Source organism: Labeo rohita, chromosome 21 (genome assembly GCF_022985175.1).
Source record: "Labeo rohita strain BAU-BD-2019 chromosome 21, IGBB_LRoh.1.0, whole genome shotgun sequence".
Taxonomy (NCBI): Eukaryota; Metazoa; Chordata; class Actinopteri; order Cypriniformes; family Cyprinidae; genus Labeo; species Labeo rohita.
The window spans coordinates 23,681,686-23,700,582 of record NC_066889.1 but is presented as its reverse complement, the minus strand read 5'-3'; the positions used below and the strand labels follow the sequence as shown (position 1 = coordinate 23,700,582).

The window sequence follows — 18,897 nt, the reverse complement described above, 5'->3', positions numbered from 1 at the left end:
CTTTTCTCTCTCAGGCAACAATGAAACAAACACAGCTTCTTTCGTGCCAAAAGCACTGTAATCGTTTCCACAAACACACTGGCACACCTCAGCTATAGGTACGTACAACGGCAGGAAACCACAGACAGATCTGCAAGAGCTGTAAATACGTACCATCTGTGACAAAACCGAGAGTGTCCTGTTTCACGTTCTCCTGTAATCCAATCTAAAAGAGAGTCACTTCAAATTCCCTCGGCCTGAAATGTACAAAATATATCCCTTTTGCACACATACACACATATACTAACAGAAACACGCCCAGCAGTCAAGCTAGAAGCTTTTAGATCCTCCCACTCCACGACTTCAACAGCTGTTGACCCGCCTCCAAGCGTGGAAGTCTTCTGATTGGTCAAGAGAGGGGGCTCCGCCTATCCTTACAGCGAGCCAGGAAAAATAAACATGAGTCTGTTTCCATACAACTAAGGAAGTTGAAGTGGTGGTAATGGGCTTCAAAGATAGGCCGAGTGCAGTGGTTTTAGGGGTCTGGGCCGGTCTGGACTGATAAGAATTTGGGCACGTTTCTGTAGAGGCTGGTGATGAAAAAGACGCAGTGCAGTGCAGAAACCTTCCAGTTTATGCCTGTCAGGCTGGGTGTGTCCTGTACACTCACTGCTTAGGAATCTGAACTGCACAACCTACCATCAGCCCAGAGAAAGAGAGAAAAGCATCATATGCGCGTCAATCTGCCACACCCAAAGCATGGAAAAATAACAGAGAGAAAGAGAGAGAGAGAGAGAATGAGTTAATGCTTATAAGAAAAAAGACCGAGGACGAAAAACAACTGGGTGAGTCATGAGCCCTGCTTTAAACGGAAGCTCGGACTTGCTGCAGAGTTGGTGCCAGTGCTTATGTAAGAGAAACATGGCGTAGCTACGTAGTCACTGAACGCGTTGACTCACTGCCTTTACATACACTCCTGGTAAAACAAAAGGCTTAACTGGTTTGTTTGTTCAGACAGGATGCCATTTTGACTACAAACCCCAAATATTGCAAAACCAAGCCCACTTGTATTGTAGAAGAGCGCCTTCTGGTGGACGCATCAAAAGTTGATCAATGAGAATACTATGAAAATATAAGTTTAACCCTCCCAGATGACTAAAATAGGTGGATCTATAATGAATTAAAAATAAAATAATAAAATAAAATAATAAAAGTGGCATACACTTTAAATTATAGATATTTACACACTACCAGTCAAGTTCTTTTACGTTCCATTTTTAGTTTTTTAAAGTATTCTCTTTTGCTCACCAAGCCTGCATTTATTTGATCCTAAATACAGCAAAAACAATAATGTTGTGAAATATTTTTACTATTTAAAATAACTGCTTTCTATTTAAATATATTTTAAAATGCAATTCATTCCTGTGATCAAAGCTACATTTTTAGCATCATTACTCCAGTTGATTAGGAAACATATTATTATTATTACTATTTAAAAATATATATATATATATTATTATTAATATTATTATCAACAACATTTCAAAGATTGGCATTTATCTAAAATAAAAAGCTTTTGTAACATTATACACTTTTTTGGAAAAGAATTTATAGAAATTAATACTTTTATTTAGCAAGAATGCTTTAAATTGATCAAAGGTGATAATAAAGACATTTATAATATTACAAAAGATTTCTAGTTCAGATAAATGCTGTTCTTCTGAACTTTCTATTCATCAAAGAAACCTTAAAAAATTCTACTCAGCTGTTTTCAACATAATAATAATAAATAATAATAATAATTTTGAGCAGCAGTTCAGAATATTAGAATGATTTTTAAGGATCATGTGATGAGTTATAATGCTAAAAATTCAACACAGGAAGAAATTACATTTTAAAATATATTTAAATAGAAAAATGTTATTTTAAATAGTAAAAAAGTGTTTTTGCTGTACTTTGTATCAAATAAATGCAGGCTTGGTGAGCAGAAGAAACTTCTTTTAAAAAACATTAAAAATCTTACTGTTCAAAAACTTTTGACTCGTAGTGCACATACATACACACACAAAATATTGTAAGAACTTATAATGGATTTGAGGTGTGAAGTCCATTAGATGATATATAATATAATCTAATATTATATCACTCAGTAAAAACATAAGATGCAGGGAAAGTAAAGCTAGACAGGAAATTGGAAGGAGCGGTTGACAACAAAGGACAGTCTTAAAATTACTTCTGCAGGAGGAACAGCTGTGCCATAGATTCTTACACACATAACTCGCATCATGCCCAAAAATGTCATTACTATAGTTTTTCTGTGGTGCTGGATATTTTTATGCTAATACTGTAGCACATTTTGCACAGCTTAAATGCTTGTATAAGGTCATATAGGCTTTTATCCAAGTTACAAAACTCCCACACTGGTGACAGCAAAATCAGTTATAGTGGGTGCAGCAGGGCGGAGATTTTGAAGGAGAAGTTTGAAGTTTTTGCGCTTATCACAATACACGACACTCAACATACACCCGAAATGTGTATTTGTTTTCATGCTAATGCTGGAATGCAGTTGCATTCCAGAGAGCAAGTTCTGAGGCAGGGGACATCTAAAGGAAACCAAATAAGGAAAACAGGGAAGTACCACTGACTAAAGGCAACAGATAGTGCAGTGCTTGTGTTTAGTATCCTGACAGAGCAACTACAACATCCGAATCTGATTTCTTCACCATCCATCTGTTTAAATCCAACACGAATTGTCCAGATTTCCACGCCTTTTACTTAAGATGAACCTCCAAGAACAAGCGTTTTTTTAAAGGTCATGGTGAGGTGTGAAAGCTGTGAACATGATGCAGGCTTCAGCAGGATGTGAAACACAGAGCGACTAAACAAGAGTTGCATAGCAACCCTTATCTGTCAATAAATGAGTCTGTCATCAGAGTCCCACCCAGACACAGAGGTCATGAAGTGACAGTGATGAAATCTAGAAATGTATGTGCAATTCAGGTTCTGCAGGCTCAGAACTGACAATCTGAATAGAAAACACTTGAAAACAAACCAGGCTCTGTAAATGAAAAAACACATAAAAAAAAAACCACAGCTTAGAGTTCACTCTGTTAAAACACTGCTCTGTTTGTTTGAGCAGTCCTTGAGTTCTAATATAGCTGGAGAAAGCTATCCGTTAGCATTCCCATTCATCTCAATGAAAATTAAAGCTACATTGTGACCCCAATAAAGTGCAGTTTTTTTGTCTTGTGGCGAATATTTTCTATTTACAAAGATTGGGTGGGACATATTAAAGACTCTCTTTTTTAGCCCACAAAAATAGCCAGTAGTCTGTAATGTTGATCATAAAACTGTAATGATTTTATCATATTGTAAGACACTAAAATATAGAAAGCTTTAAAGCTAATGGTGCATGTCTGATGGACTAAAAGCCACACAACTCCCGTTTTGATTTCATGTGGTTTTTAAGATTCAGGTATTGCATTTACTTTCACTCACAGCTTTCCATTTGTGGTGTGGGTGACCATAAATGTTGGAAACTTGCATTGGCTAAAGATACACAGCCCCAAAAGTACACAAAACAAGTTTAATGTCATAAAAGCACTACCTTTGGACAGACTGCAAGAAAGCAAATAGAATATCTCACACACACATGCATATACATGCATGGTAATGTATAAACACGTTTGACTCACAGCTGTTAAAAAAATCTGATGTTTTTGAACACACAAGGTGTGACACTGATGAAGAAATAACCTCCATCTGGTTGAATCAGCACATTATGATGCATAGCACATGCTCATCTCATCTCATCTCATAAAATAAAAAAAATAATAATAATAAACAAAATAAAATAAAAAATAAAATAAAATGATGTGGTTGAGTCAGCACATTATGATGCACAGCATGTGCTCGTAAAATAAAATTAAAATAAAATTAAAATAAAATAAAATAAACAAAATAAAATAAAATGATGTGGCTGAGTCAGCACTTTATGATGCACAGCATGTGCTCGTACAATAAAATTTAAATAAAATAAAATAAAATGATGTGGTTGAGTCAGCACATTATGATGCACAGCATGTGCTCGTAAAATAAAATTAAAATAAAATAAAATGATGTGGTTGAGTCAGCACATTATGATGCACAGCATGTGCTCGTACAATAAAATTAAAATAAAATAAAATAAAATAAAAAAATAAAATAAAAATAAAATAAAATAAAATAAAATTATGTGGTTGAGTCAGTACATTATGATGCACAGCATGTGCTCGTAAAATAAAATTAAAATAAAATAATTTTGAAACTCCACACCTGACAACATCTAAAAAGTAGAAGTATTAATGACTTTGCAAGTGTCTAAAGGTTCTCCTGACATCCTGTGGAGCAATATGTCTATATTTAGTAGTTTGTTCTCCATGTGGTTTGTTGACTGAGTTTCTGTCCAAGAGTCAGGAATCTGAATTCAGTTTGCTGACTGTCGCTTATTCAAGCATAACACCTCAAATAACAAGTTCCACAAACAAGTTCTGTTCCAAAATCTAGTATGCTGCCTTTTTGTTTACTGCTAGGAAGCAACGTGCTACACGAATAGCGCCACAGACACTGAGCTGACATTAGCATATGCTGCATGTCCAAAAAATACATAATTAGATAACTACAGAACTCTTTTTAATTGCTAATTCTCTAAATGACAGAACATTCACCAATGACTTAGAATTTTGCCATAATTAGGTGTCTTTTGATGGAACATAATGACATCTTACACAATTATGATGTCATAAAATGTTGCCTTGGGATGATATAGAACAGAATGAAGTTTGTGAAAGATGAAAAAAATTGAGATCTTGTTGCTCAAGTGGGCACAGCTCATGATCTATGACTTCACGCTTGCATAATGATTAGGCAATAAACAATATTTTTGATTCAGTCTCTGATCATGCTCAGAACATGTGGGCATTTAAACGTTCAACCTACCAGATGTTTAACCTCACAAACAAGATGAAGCTCTTGCACTCAGTGTTCTGTATGACGTCAACAGCTGAGAATCTAACAGTCCATCTCAGAGACATCCTTGGCTACAAAAATACCATCTCATGCTTTAAATACCCAGTAATAGCTGCTGAATCAGCAAATACACACACCTACAGACTCAAACATACAGAAATAGAAATGCTACTGGAACTACAGGCTGTCGGAACATGTTCCTCTAGCTGCTCAGATCAATAGTGCATCACTAATTGAGTGCACAAACCACTGAGGATCAATACACTCTATACTGTCACAATACATTTAGCTCACTTCACAACAGAAATAATGCTTAAAAATATCCCAATACAGAGTGTTTTAACTGTATTTCTATTTAGATAAATTTAGATTTTCTATTCAGATCAAACATTAAATTAAAGATTTGTCTAAAGATTTGTCTAAAGATTTGACCACAGAACCAGTCATAAGAGTCAATTTTTTAAAATTGAGATTCAAACATCATCTTAAAGCTGAATAAATAAGCTTTCCATTGATGTATGGTTTGTTAGGATAGGACAATATATGAAAATCTGTAATCCGAGGGTGCAAAAAACAAAAACAAAAAAAACAATCAACATATTGAGAAAAATCACCTTTAGAGTGGTTCAAATTAAGTTCTTAGCAATGCATATTAGGGATGTCGCAATTCTCAATATAATATCGAACCGTTCGGTACAACATCCACGGTTCAATATGTGCTTGTGAATTGCAGTTTTTCAGTTATGTATTTAAATAACTTCCTTGTTTTACTTCTCTCTGAATTTGCTGTACGTGTCGCTGCATTCACGCCATGCCGTAATTCTGAGATGAAAACACGTGACATTCTACTCTATCTGAATTATGTGTTTCTATGGCAACACTATCAACGCCAAAGCCCTCACATGTTCCTGAACTCGTAATTACAACTTGTAAATTCTGAATGTTTTTAGAATTACGACTTAAACCGGTTACCGGTTTGGCGCTACTTAGGCGCTACCTCCGAGTCCGCCAACATGGAAAGCTATAAGTAAAATGTCACGTGTTGTCATCTCGGATTTATGGTAATTATGACATGGGGTGAAGAACACAGATAAACCATATAATACTGCAGACGAGTGTTTATTGTCCTTACATTTCATCATTCAAAACGTTTAACGTTATATCTTGTTTTTATTTAGTTACAGTAATAGCTATGCCTTTAGTCATATTAGAGAAGCTGGAACGGAACGTCATCAGTGATACTTCTTTGATACATATGTGGATTTTCTGCACGAGGGAGCCCTCTGGCGTCCAGTATGAATGAAACCCATTCTATTTTGCATAAAAATTGAAAAAATGATACCTCTCTCAAAAGAAAAATTAAGCAGACATATACTAAACCACACTTTTTCCATTGTACAGAGGTTTACGGGAGTATTTTGTAAATACGGGAGTATTTTAGTAAAACACACTGAAGTGGCAAGATATCAAAACCGAAAACCGTGCTTAAAAACCGAGGTACTATTGAACCATGGATTAACTGTATTGTTGCATCCCTAATGCATATCACTAATTAAAAATTAAGTTGTGATATATTTCTGGTGGGAAACTTTCAAAATATCTACATGGAACATTATCTTTTCTTAGCATCCCAATCATTTTTGGCATAAAAGAAAAATCGATAATTTTGACCCATACAATGTATTGTTGGCAACTGCTACACATAAAGCCGTGCTACTTATGACTGGTTTTATGGTCCAGGGTCACATATAAATGTAAAAAATAGGGGTAACAAGCATACACAATACACAAAAGCTCCAATTATTGTGACAGGAGTCAAAACATTTTACCATCATCTTTAATAAATTCTTACATTTTTAATGTTTTATTTTAGGTAATCATTATATATTCGATATAAGCTTGCATAAGCGTTTTCAAATTTTTAAAAAACTGAAATTATATTATCATCATCATTATTATCATTACTGCAAACTATGAGACATTCAAAATGATCAAAATATGTTCTGGCAAAATAAATGATTCAAATCAATTAAAATAATTGAGTTTTATTATAGTTCATCAAAATCAGTTAATATCACAAAAAGCACTTGTGTATGCACTATACACAACCATGTGACCAGAACGTTTTGTATGTATCTGTATGCAAACCAACAATGCACATTCTCCACAGTGAAACTGAGCATGTGTCTTCCTTCGGGCCATTAACATCAGTAGCTGATGCTGAACCAGGCTGGCATGTTGCACTGTGGGAATGTACAGCAGTTGGAGAGCAGCCCATTGAACAACATTAGCCAACATCAGCCACATATCAGAGAGCTCTGCTCACAGTCAAAATGACGCAGCTATCCATGACATCTGCATAACACCAGTTTTAGGTTGCAGGAAGCAAACTGGTGGTATTAGCATTATGAATGACAATAGGAAAATGAATAGGCTAAAATGTCAGAAGAAAATATCAAGCAATGTTTTCGACCACTAAATCAAACCACAGGTATTATGAACTACTTTCAAGACAGAATCATTGCAAATTCTGCAAAAATCACATTATACACTCTTAAAATAAAAGGTTCCAAAGGTTTTTTTTTTTTTTTTTTTTGTTTTTTTTCACAGAATTGCTATAGAAGAAAGATTCTGGGTTCTCCAAAGACCATCAGATCTGAAAAGAACCATTTTTTCTCAGTCCAAATAACATTTTTAAAAGATTTTCATGGAACCATCAATGCCAATAAAGTGTACAGCAAATTCTCTCACATGAAGGTCATTGAAGAACCATTTTGGGTTCCACAAAGAACCTTTGAATGGATGGTGAAACACTTTTGAAACACATTTGAATAATTTGAAGGAACACAATAGAGAACCTTTATTTTCAAGAGTGTAGTCATTAATAGTCTAATGAATCACAGTGCTCTTTTAAGAAACACACCCAGAAACGCTAACTACTGCACATTGGAACACCTGGATGTGTCATAACATTCCCAGTAAAACAGATAACGGAGACTGAAAAGTCCTTGGTAGAGCTGCAGCTTTATTAAAGTGCTAAAAGTCCCTATAGTTCCACTTTTGTAAAACATTCCCAGCACTCCTCACACATTCCAGCACTCCTCCTCCCTCGGACGATTGCTGTGGGACCAAAGCCAAGACCTTCTGACCAGTGCACTGAACAAAAACTCCCATTTAAAAGCCCACGATCAATCCTTACATTGTCAAGTCAAGTCACTGCACCTCAAACACAACACTAAACAAACCCATGCACACACAGTACTCTCTGAGACCTCAATATGATAATATCCAGTAAGCGACACCTGTTGCTCTACAGCGATGTCCTGCAGGGCCGGTTGGTCCCGCGTGCCGCGGATCCAGCTGAAGATCTGGCCCATGTCTTGCGGTGCTGAGTGTGTGATGCCGTCTGTGTGGCTCTGCTGTGTCTGCTGTCGGAGCTACAGCATGCTCCAGGCACAGGGAGCAGGGGGAGGGGCCAGGGAAGTGGTTTGGGTAAAATGGGCTGGGCTATTGCAAACTGAGGGAGGGAAGGAGGAATGGCTAAATAAGGAAGCACATGGAATTTATACCACCTGACTGAGACGTCTGACACTTTTAAAGCAGGGATAGCCAGGGCGTATATAAATGTTCACACGGTATGATCCAAAGGTAAACGTTTATGGGTATTTTTATGGTGCGTTTGAAAGATGTACATACAAAGACTGCTATTCTTAAACCAACAAAACAAAGTACAAACGAATTTAAACAGAGGTGCGGTAACTTATAAATCATAGTGACAAAAAATGATTGTAGTAAAAAAAAGTGAATTATGTTAAAGACATAGTCGACCCATTGAGAGAATTTAGCCATCATTTTATTACTTTCTTCTGTGAACAACATATCAAAAGATATTTTGAGCAATGCTGGCACCCAAACTATTTTGGTCCCAATTAACTTCCTTTTTATTGTCCATTTGGGAATCGAAAGTGCTTAGCTACCAACATTCTTCAAAATATCTTCTTTTGTGTTGCACAGATAAAACCGGTTTAGGCATAAGGGAAAGTAAATGATGGAAGCATTTTATTTTTGGGTGGACTATTCCTTTAAAGCCTTAAAGAAATCTCTAAAAACACCCCTGATCAGCATGTCTAACCAGCACAAGTTACGTTTCACAAGAAGGAAGCATGTCATTAAGCATTTAGCAAGAGTTTCTGATTCATCAGTGCACAAAACGACTAAAATCAGGGATTCGCACTCACAAAACACTTGTCTGAAATGCCTAAACCCAATGCACTGTCTCCACCCCAAATGCTGAGAACAAAACATGCCTGTTCAGTAAGATTTGTTGGGTGTGAACATTAAAAATGTTCAACTGACATCTCATCAGATGTTGACATGCAGTTATTCGTGTTAGACAACTAAAAACTAGGTGCGACAAGGATTGCAGTTTTTTTAGACAATGAGAAATTGTCTTACCTACAAAATTGACTTGGAGTAAACTCATTCCCTGAAAGTTATTACAAGTAATTACATTTTTATTAAATCTCTAAAAACAATACAATCAAGTAGTCTTCACAGCCTTTACACAAAAGCAGGCTTAATTAAAAATGCTGAAATGTCAAACATTTAAAATGTGTTGTTTTCCCCTAGCAACACTTGTTTCTTATAGCATTTCTGAGATTGGGCAGATTCCAATTTTCAGTTTTCAACTGGACAATTAACTACACGTTGCTTCAATGCAAGAAACTAATGCTAATCTTCTGTGCATTATTATATTATATGATATGAGAATAATACTTTCATGAATATGAAATCTCCTCTTCTGCAAAGCAGTATATTCACAACTAGAGGCAAGATATATACCGGTAGATTTCAAAAACTGTCAAACGTAGAGATTTTAGACTATCGTTTCTATTGCGGTTATACACTCACGTGACATTGCTGTGGTACATGGTCATGAAAATATTGTTTTCACACATTTTTAAGCATTGCAGTTTAAAAAAGTGATTTTAGGCCTTTGAAATGCAATCAGCAGTGAAAAATAAGTAATTTCGTAAGTAATATGTGTGTGCTGTCAGAGAGTTGACTACTTGACTACAAATCTTAATGTTTAAGCATATAATTACATTCTAGGGAATTATGTGCTAACTTTATAGCAACAGTTTGGACAGGATCCTATTCTAACATGACAATGCCTCTGTGTATAAGGCAAGGTTCACAAAAAAATGATTGATTCTGTCAGTGTGGAAGAACTTGATTGGTCTGAATAAAGCTAAATCCTAATACCATCTAAACACATCTGGAGTGACTTTAAATGGGACGCCCCTTCTTTAGAACAGAAAAAGGCAATTCCAAAACTGTGGCGACAAAGATGGAAACATAATTCATGAATTTAAAAATTGTATTTCCATCTTTGTTGCAACAGTTTTGAAAGCGTCTAAAATGACTGTACCCATATGTACAAGTCATTGGTGTTTGGTGATGAGCTGGGATTTGGACTTGCCTTACACACAGAGGTATTGTCATGTTAGAAGAGAAAAGGGTCTTGTCCAAACGGTTGCTATAAAATTAGAAGCACACAATTATCATTATATGCTTAAACATTAAAGGGGTCCTATTATGCTCTTTTACAAAGTCTTGATGTTGTTTTGGGGTTGTACTAGAACATGCTTTCATGCTTGGTGGTTTAAAAAATGCATTTTTTAACGTAATTTACATTATTACAATACATTTCTCCCAGCCTGGCACATATGGCTCAATTAGATCCGGGTTTAATGAAGGCTCGCCTTCCGAAAAACGAAATGTGTTGTGATTGGTTAGCTGTCCCACTGCGCTGCGATTGGCGAACAGCTTAGACGGTGTTTCAGTACTGTCACGCCTCTTGTCAAAGAAGTTCCGTGTACAACTGTTAGTGCAAGTTAGATTAAAGTGATTCTTACGTTTTAAATATTAAATATTTTTCTTACAAAAATGCATTGATTCGCTACAGGAGGCCTTTATTAACCCCCCGGAGCCGTGTGAGGCACTTTTTATTATGGATGGATGCATATTATTGGACTTGTTTTGGACTGATGAGGAGAAATACCCATCTATGCCATTCTAAAGCTTGGAAGTGCCAAGATAAATTTTAATATAGCTCCGATTGCATTCATCTGAAAGAAGGTATATACACCTAGGATGCATGGAGGGTGAGTAAATATTACGATACAGTAGTGTTGGGTCCTATCATCAGCCTGCGAGATCGCCGATACACAATATTATTGTGCTAATGTATTTAATTATTAACATACTTAGTTTCATTGCCCAAAACCAGCTCCAGCATAAGGCTAAAAGCAGCCTAACATTATCAAAGAACATCATCACTGATCAGCCTAGCCTATTCTAGTGCAAGTTAATGCATTTTAAAAAACACTCGCATTATAAGTGAAGCTATCTACACTGTATGATGAATAAATCTTTTACCACACACTGCACACGTCTGCGGCGTGTTACAACTCCGACACGGCAACCGGAGTAGATCGCAGCTTTGGCATGTGTTTCGACACCCAGTACTGCACACGTCTGCGGTGCGTTACAGCTCTGATGTGGCCACTCTAGTCAATGCTTGTGTTTATACCCGCCGCGCTGCTGCATCGCTAAAGTTAGGCTAATCCCCCACCTTATCCCTACCCTCCCTCCAACAATTCGAATTTCCGTGGGCGGGATTTAATTTAGTGATATTCTAATGAACCGTGTTGTGACATCATTGCATGCGGAAAGCAAAATATCTCCTTTTGGAGTGGACTTAGAGATAACTTTGTAGATCTTTTTTTATGCCCAAAGATACACACCACACACTGAGTTTACTCATGTAAATTACTAAAGTAGTCAAACTTGTTCATTAGAAGGGGTGTCCCAATACTTTTGGCAGTGTAGTGTATGTAGCATTTCTTATTTATTCAAGCATTTGTCCTAATGCTTGTAATTAGTTTCTTACTGTTTTGTTAATCACTGACTGTTTTGAGCTTGTTTTTCAATTTAGGCTAGTATTAGAAGTTTGTGGTACTGACATTGGTGACAAGAATTATGAAACTTCTATGGTATCAAAAATGTTAACATCATAAACAACTATATCATGATATATATCGTTACCGTGAAATAAAGCTACTCATATCGTAATACGAGACTTTGGTCATACCACCCACCCCTAACTCCCAACCCTCAAATTCACCTCCTGACTGGAAATGTTGACTTGGATTCCTGGGGGCTTCATTTCGACATATGAAACCATAATCAACAGCAGCACACTGAAACGCTTAGCATCAATCCTCATGATGTCAATTGAGAAATGAGCCCAAAGGAACCTGATATTATAAATTGGCTAATTATTTCCAGAGTGCTACTTAGAAATAAACAAACACTGCAATTAGATATACATGATATACTAAAGTGACATCCAAATTATTAGGTCAGTTTGTTTTTTAAATGGAAACATAAAGGTATTTATGAGGATCTCACTTATATTTGCTTATAGGGATGTGACGAGATCCAATGTGATGATATCCTTGCAAAACATTTTGCAGTGTTTACATTCAAGCTGCACGATTAATCCTTAAAACATTGAGATCTTAATTCAAACTCCCACACGATCTTATTCCTGAATGACAATGATTTTGCAATGTCTATTAGGACTGTTTCACATCGCGAGTGTCAGTGAAGTGTGAGAAGCACGTTTTGTCGATGCACGTTAATGAATCAGATTTTAAAATCTCGTCTCGTCTCATTCTTGTGAACCCAGTCTCGTGTCTCGTCTCATCACGTCTCGTAGGATAAGTGTCTCGTCACACCCCTATTCACTTATAATACAATTATTTGTAAATATACAAACACTGCAATTATAACAGCAGTCACTGTCAAACAAAGGACAAAATATAAGAAGTGACATCTAAACTATGAGGTCAGTTTGTTTTTTTAAACTCAAACAAAGGTATTAAGATGATCTCACTTATATTCACAGGTATTGATGGCATGTCAAACGTAAAGCCTTTAATCATGTTTGGGATGAGTTTGGGGTCAGCAGGATTAAAAAAAATTATTCAGCAAGGACGTATTGAAATGATCAAAAGTGACAGTCAAGTTCTTTTCCATTCATCAGTTTTTCAGAATCCAAAATGTATTACAATAATATTACACTTACAACTGTTTTAATAATAAGAAATATTTCTTAAGCACCAATATGAGAAACCTACAACTAAATAGCCATTATGTCCACACTTGTGTAATTCAATACATAAAGGAAGAAAGTGAAGCTTGACCTCTCACAGAAGAACATCCTGTGTTTGCCCAAACACATACAAGCAAGATTTTGTGAAACAAAAGGTTTGACACACCCACATATCTTCCTGTAACTATCTGAAGCACATGGACTCATGTTATGTGAACTGACAAACACCTGAAGGCAGAAGACTACTAATTATTAATGGTTTAATCTGTTAAAAAAATCCTTGATCCATAGAGATGTAAATGCATGAGATAATCTAGCATGCATAATTGTAGACACACCTGAGTGTGTTGTCTGCACGCTCACGGAGCAAGTCAAACCAGCTGTGTTATCTTAAAAAACCCTTAGCGATATATGTTGCTAAAACTTTCCTAAATTGATATTATACTAACTAAAATTATGCATTATATTGAGTTTAGCAGCCCTGGCATTGCCAGGCTAGTGCCCGGTGTGTGTCAATGTAACTGGAGCACCTGATGAAGTGGAGTTTCTAGATATATATATAGTAACAAAATGTCCCTGAGAACATTTCATGACACAGTCACGGGACACTGAAACATTGCAGCCCCACCAGGGACTTTCTAGCAAACAAGTGCATTCCTAGCTATACAAAATCAATGTATTTAATGCATCCCACATTCATAAATGCATTTCACTACGGTCTTTATGGGTACGGCTCAGAGAATCTTGTCATAAAGGAATGCTGTTTTATATTTTCCCGGCTGGATGTGCAAACATGGCAGAGCTGGGTGATAAAACGTTCATGGCTTTGAAAAATTACAGTTCATATCTGTGTCCAGTAGACTGATTGGGGGCAATTATTCAGCCAAAATGTACAGGTATGACTGCCAAGACTTTCATAGTCCACAAGAGGGTGTCAATGCTCCATGAGAAGCTAAAGCATGAAAAATAAATGAACTAGGCCAGTTTCTAAAATGCAAGAATAACACGTTTCATTACACATGAATTTCCATTCATTGTTCAGTCAATCGTGGTAATTGGATGCTTTGTTATTATTATTTAAAAAACTGACCAATTTCAAGCCAATTAAATATTTTACAGATTACGATACCTATAAAAAAAACTATTTTGATTTTGTTCATTTGCATAACTTTAATTTGCACCCTTTAAAAATGTAGTATTTCCAGGTTGCCTATGACCGTGGGAACTACACTCAAAAAAAAAAAAAAAAAAAAGGAACAAAACAATCACTGGGGTGGTTCCCTTTTAAAAGATACTATTATGTACACTTTAGGCATTAATAAGTACTTTTAAGGTATTAATATATAGCATTTAAGAATAAAAAAGATATATAGATTTACCTTTTAGCTTTTGTATCTTAGGGTACGGCTCCAGTGACTGCTTTGCACCTTTTTACTCCAAAAGTGTAGCATATTTGAATTCTACTCTGAATTATAATTTCAAAACGACACATTAAATATGAAACATCTTACCTGGAACCTTGAGGTTGGAGGAGCAGAAGGTTTTTTTTCTAATGAAGTGTCACTTTTCTACAAAGAAATAGACAGACACAAAGAATAATGATTTTACACCCTGTCAAAATTACAATAACCTAAGGGTTCAACATGTTACTACGCCCAAAATGAAGACTAAACAGTCTACCTTAGGAGTGCAACCCTGCAAAACGTCGTAAAAAAACAAAAACACCAGAACCATTCTTGAGGAAATACTTTGTTTTTTACTTTTTTCTATTTAACTAGACTCCGTTTCGATCATTTCTCGTTGAATTTTAGATCATAAAACTTTCGAGTATTAAATGAAAATATTCATTTAGATTTGACGTTAAGCAGCAGTTGTTTATTTTCTCAGCGCATAAGCCATAAGCCATTCTTTAAATTCTTCGAACTTCTTTCCGATTTTACAATTGCAAAGCGACTCCAGTATCACAGTTCTGTAAACTACAATCCATGCAAACGCATTAAAACCTAATTTTACAACACTAAAGCCGACAACGCCCAACTTCTAATATTAACCTATTGTTTTGTTTTTTTAATAACTGAGCCTGTGTTTACAAGTACAAAGACCAACCTACTCCTGAAATGTTTAGGCTACATTTGTCAACTTCATTATTGACCCTGCATTGATCACTACGACTAAATGTTTTATACTGAAACTTAATAGTTTTCTGTGCAGTTCGAATCATGAAACGGATCTACTTACGATGCTCGACCAATACGCTGCGTACGCCATGGTGGAGGACGAGTTGTTTGAAGATTAGAACGTTTGCTAAACTGACTCTTTCCTTGAGTTCCGTTCGTCAGCTTGTTTCATTCAAGTGAGGTGTGCTGCTGTCTCGTTCTTAGATAAAGCCACTCCCGCGACCGTGGGTACCAGTACACTAGCGGTAATTGCAGCATATATATTTTTGGGGCGGTTTATCTCGGCTTCAAGATGTGATAAACTCATTTGCATTTCGATACAATGTAAAACTGCTGCTTCATTTGCATTGTGCATTATAAAAAATATGCAGAGAAAGGCTGAGTCCTTGGCTTACAACACAAGCATTCCTTCGTAGTGATTGCCCAACACTGTGGTTACCGGGATATTTCTGTTTCTCTATGCAAGTACTTTAATAGCAACGCAAACATATTTAGAAAGACTAAAGGTATTGGTAGTGGCATGTCTTAAAACTTCATGAGATTCTAGATAAGTTTCCACGTATTCCTGCGACATTTTTTATAAGCAGCTTCAAAGATATTTGACCATGCGGCTATTTATGATGTCGTATGTTAAAGTCTTTTAAAGTAATGTTAACAACAGACAGTATTTTACCCTTATATGAAAATTTTACGATGGAACAATGCGCTAAAATGTTGAAATTTTCTATCAGGACTTCATAGGACTTTGAACTGAACCGCTCTTGGTTCATTTTGAATCGGACATGTTGAACAAATCGCCATTAAATTGCTACGGAGCCCCGTAAGTTCGTAATTAACTGTTTCGAATGAATCACATGTGTTTAGACTCACTAAAAAGTACTGTTCATAAGAGCCATTCATTCCAAATTCTGACCGTTCACTGGTCACGCTGTAGGCTTTGTTTTGATTCACTAATAAAAACCGACTCATATGAATCATTCGTTCGGGAATCAAATTACACTGGTTGCGCTGTATGATTTGATTGACTAAAGAGAACCGATTCATATGAACCATTTGTTCGGGAATCAAATTACACTGGTTGCGCAGAATAAAAACCGACTCATACGAATTATTCGTTTGGGAATCAAATTATGGTTGCGCTGTATGATTTGATTGACTAAAGAGAACCGATTCATATGAATCATTTGTTCGGGAATCAAATTACACTGGTTGCGCAGAATAAAAACCGACTCATATGAATCATTCGTTTGGGAATCAAATTACACTGGTTGCGCTGTATAATTTGATTGACTAAAGAGAACCGATTCATACGAATCATTCGTTCGGGAATCAAATTACACTGGTTGCGCTGTATGATTTGATTGACTGAAGAGAACCGATTCATATGAACCATTTGTTCGGGAATCAAATTACACTGGTTGCGCAGAATAAAAACCGACTCATATGAATCATTCGTTTGGGAATCAAATTACACTGGTTGCTGTATAATTTGATTGACTAAAGAGAACCGATTCATATGAATCATTTGTTCGGGAATCAAATTACACTGGTTGCGCAGAATAAAAACCGAGTCATATGAATCATTCGTTTGGGAATCAAATTATGGTTGCGCTGTATGATTTGATGTACTGAAGAGAACCGATTCATAAGAATCATTTGTTCGGGACTCAAATTACACTGGTTGCGCAGAATGATTTGATTTTCTAAAGAGAACCGGCCCCAATCCTTCGAAAATCAGTCTTTACTGGTCGCGCTGTAGCTATGCTTTTATTCACTGAAAATAACCGGCTCATTTAAGAGTCATTTATTCTGAAATCGGACCGTAGACTGTGTTTTGATTCACTTATAAGAACCGACTCAAAGGAATCATTCCTTCGGGAATCAAATTTTATTTTGCTGTGTGCTCTGATTCACTAAAAAGAACCGTCTCATAAGAGTCATTCATTCTGATATCGGACTGTACACTGGTCACGCTGTAGGCTTTTTTGATTCACTGATTAAAATCGATGCATAAGAATAATTCGTTCGGGAATCAAATTACACTGGTTGCGCTGCTTGAATCGACTCCTACGAGTCAATCCTTCGATAGTCATATTCTAGTCTGTATGCTTTGATTCACAAAAAACTGTTCATCATTCATTCGATTCACTGATAAAAAAAAACCTTCTCATAAGAATCATTCGGGAATCAAATTATATTACGCTGTATGATTTGATTTACCAAACAGAACCGATTCCTAATAGTCAATCTTTCGAGAATCATATTTTTTACTAGTCGTGCTGTGTGCTTTGATTCACTAAAAATAACCTGTTCATAAGAGTCGTTTATTCTGAAATCGGACCGTATACTGGTCACGCTGTAGGTTGTGTTTTGATTCACTGATAAAACCGAGATTCATTCGTTCGGGAATCAGATTGCACTGATTGCGCTGTGTGATTTGATTTCAAATAGAACCAGCTCATAAGAGTCAGTGCTTGAGAACCATTCTTTAATAGTCGCGTTGTATGCTTTGATTCACTAAAAAGAACCTGTCTATAAGAGTCATTTCTTCTGAAATCGGCGTACACTGGTCACGAAGTAGGCTGTGTTTTGATTCACTGATAAAAACCGACTCATAAGAATCATTCATTCGGGAATCAAATTATATTGCGCTATGATTTGATTTACCAAAGAGAACCGGCTCCCAAGAGTCAGTGCTTGAAAACCATTCTTTAATAGTCATATTGTATGCTTTGATTCACTAAAAAGAACCTGTCCATAAGAGTCATTTCTTCTGAAATCGGCGTACACTTGTCACGAAGTAGGCTGTGTTTTGATTCACTGATAAAAACCGACTCATAAGAATCATTCATTCGGGAATCAAATTATATCGCGCTGTATGAGTTGATTTACCAAAGAGAACCGGCTCCTATAAGAGTCAGTGCTTCGAGAATCATTCTTTACTGGTCGCGCTGTATGCTTTGATTCAGTAAAAAGAACCGGTTCATAAGAGTCATTCGTTCGGGAATCGAACTGCGCTAAGTGCTGTTGTTTTCGCTGTAGATTCAGTAAGAGTGTTCGCAGAAAAGTGAAGGAATCACTGTCAAAGTTCTCACGTACCTAAAGTTCAATTCCACCCTCGAATTGAAAATCATAAAAAAAATCGTTAAAAAGGTGTCGTTCAGAATAATAACAGTTCCCAATCCTAATCAATAGGCCTATATTAACCTTTTACAGTGTTATACAGAATACTACAAGGTAGTGTAAAGTGAATGTCGAAAGACATACCTCCTTGTTGTTTTTCTTACGACCATGACATCTCTTTCTGCGCGGCATGTCTGAGGAATAAGCTCACGTACTTTAAAAACACAGCACAGCTTTGCTTTCACCAGAGGTGGGCTTGCGGCACAGTATGTGCTCCTTCTGCGAACTGTGAAAAATCAATCTGTGCCCGAGGAGGTTTGAGGTAAATCAACCCGTGTGTTCAACTTGCAGAATGTCAGTATGAATTTGCTTTTGTTTTTTGGCTGTTTGTGTCGCTAATGTGTGTGTGTGCGTGCATGCATGTTCTTT

At 36.3% G+C, this 18,897-nt stretch overlaps 1 protein-coding gene across 24 annotated transcripts in view; it reads right to left on the bottom strand.

Moving 5' to 3' along the window:
• cast (calpastatin) overlaps positions 1-18,816 on the bottom strand; it is a 42,702-nt gene extending 23,886 nt beyond the window's left edge. For 9 of the 24 annotated variants that reach the window (XM_051092589.1, XM_051092594.1, XM_051092590.1 and 6 more), the window contains exons 1-2: positions 14,849-14,917; positions 14,680-14,736 (exon numbers count right to left, since the gene is read on the bottom strand). In XM_051092589.1, coding sequence (XP_050948546.1) covers positions 14,680-14,736; positions 14,849-14,902 — 111 coding nt within the window. In that variant the 5' untranslated portion in view covers positions 14,903-14,917. Of the gene's footprint in view, positions 1-153; positions 324-8,258; positions 8,456-14,679; positions 14,737-14,848; positions 14,918-15,406; positions 15,570-18,612 lie in introns of those variants that run through there. The other 15 variants (XM_051092591.1, XM_051092602.1, XM_051092607.1 and 12 more) reach the window with 11 other exon arrangements.
• Between the last annotated feature and the right edge of the window lie 81 nt (positions 18,817-18,897).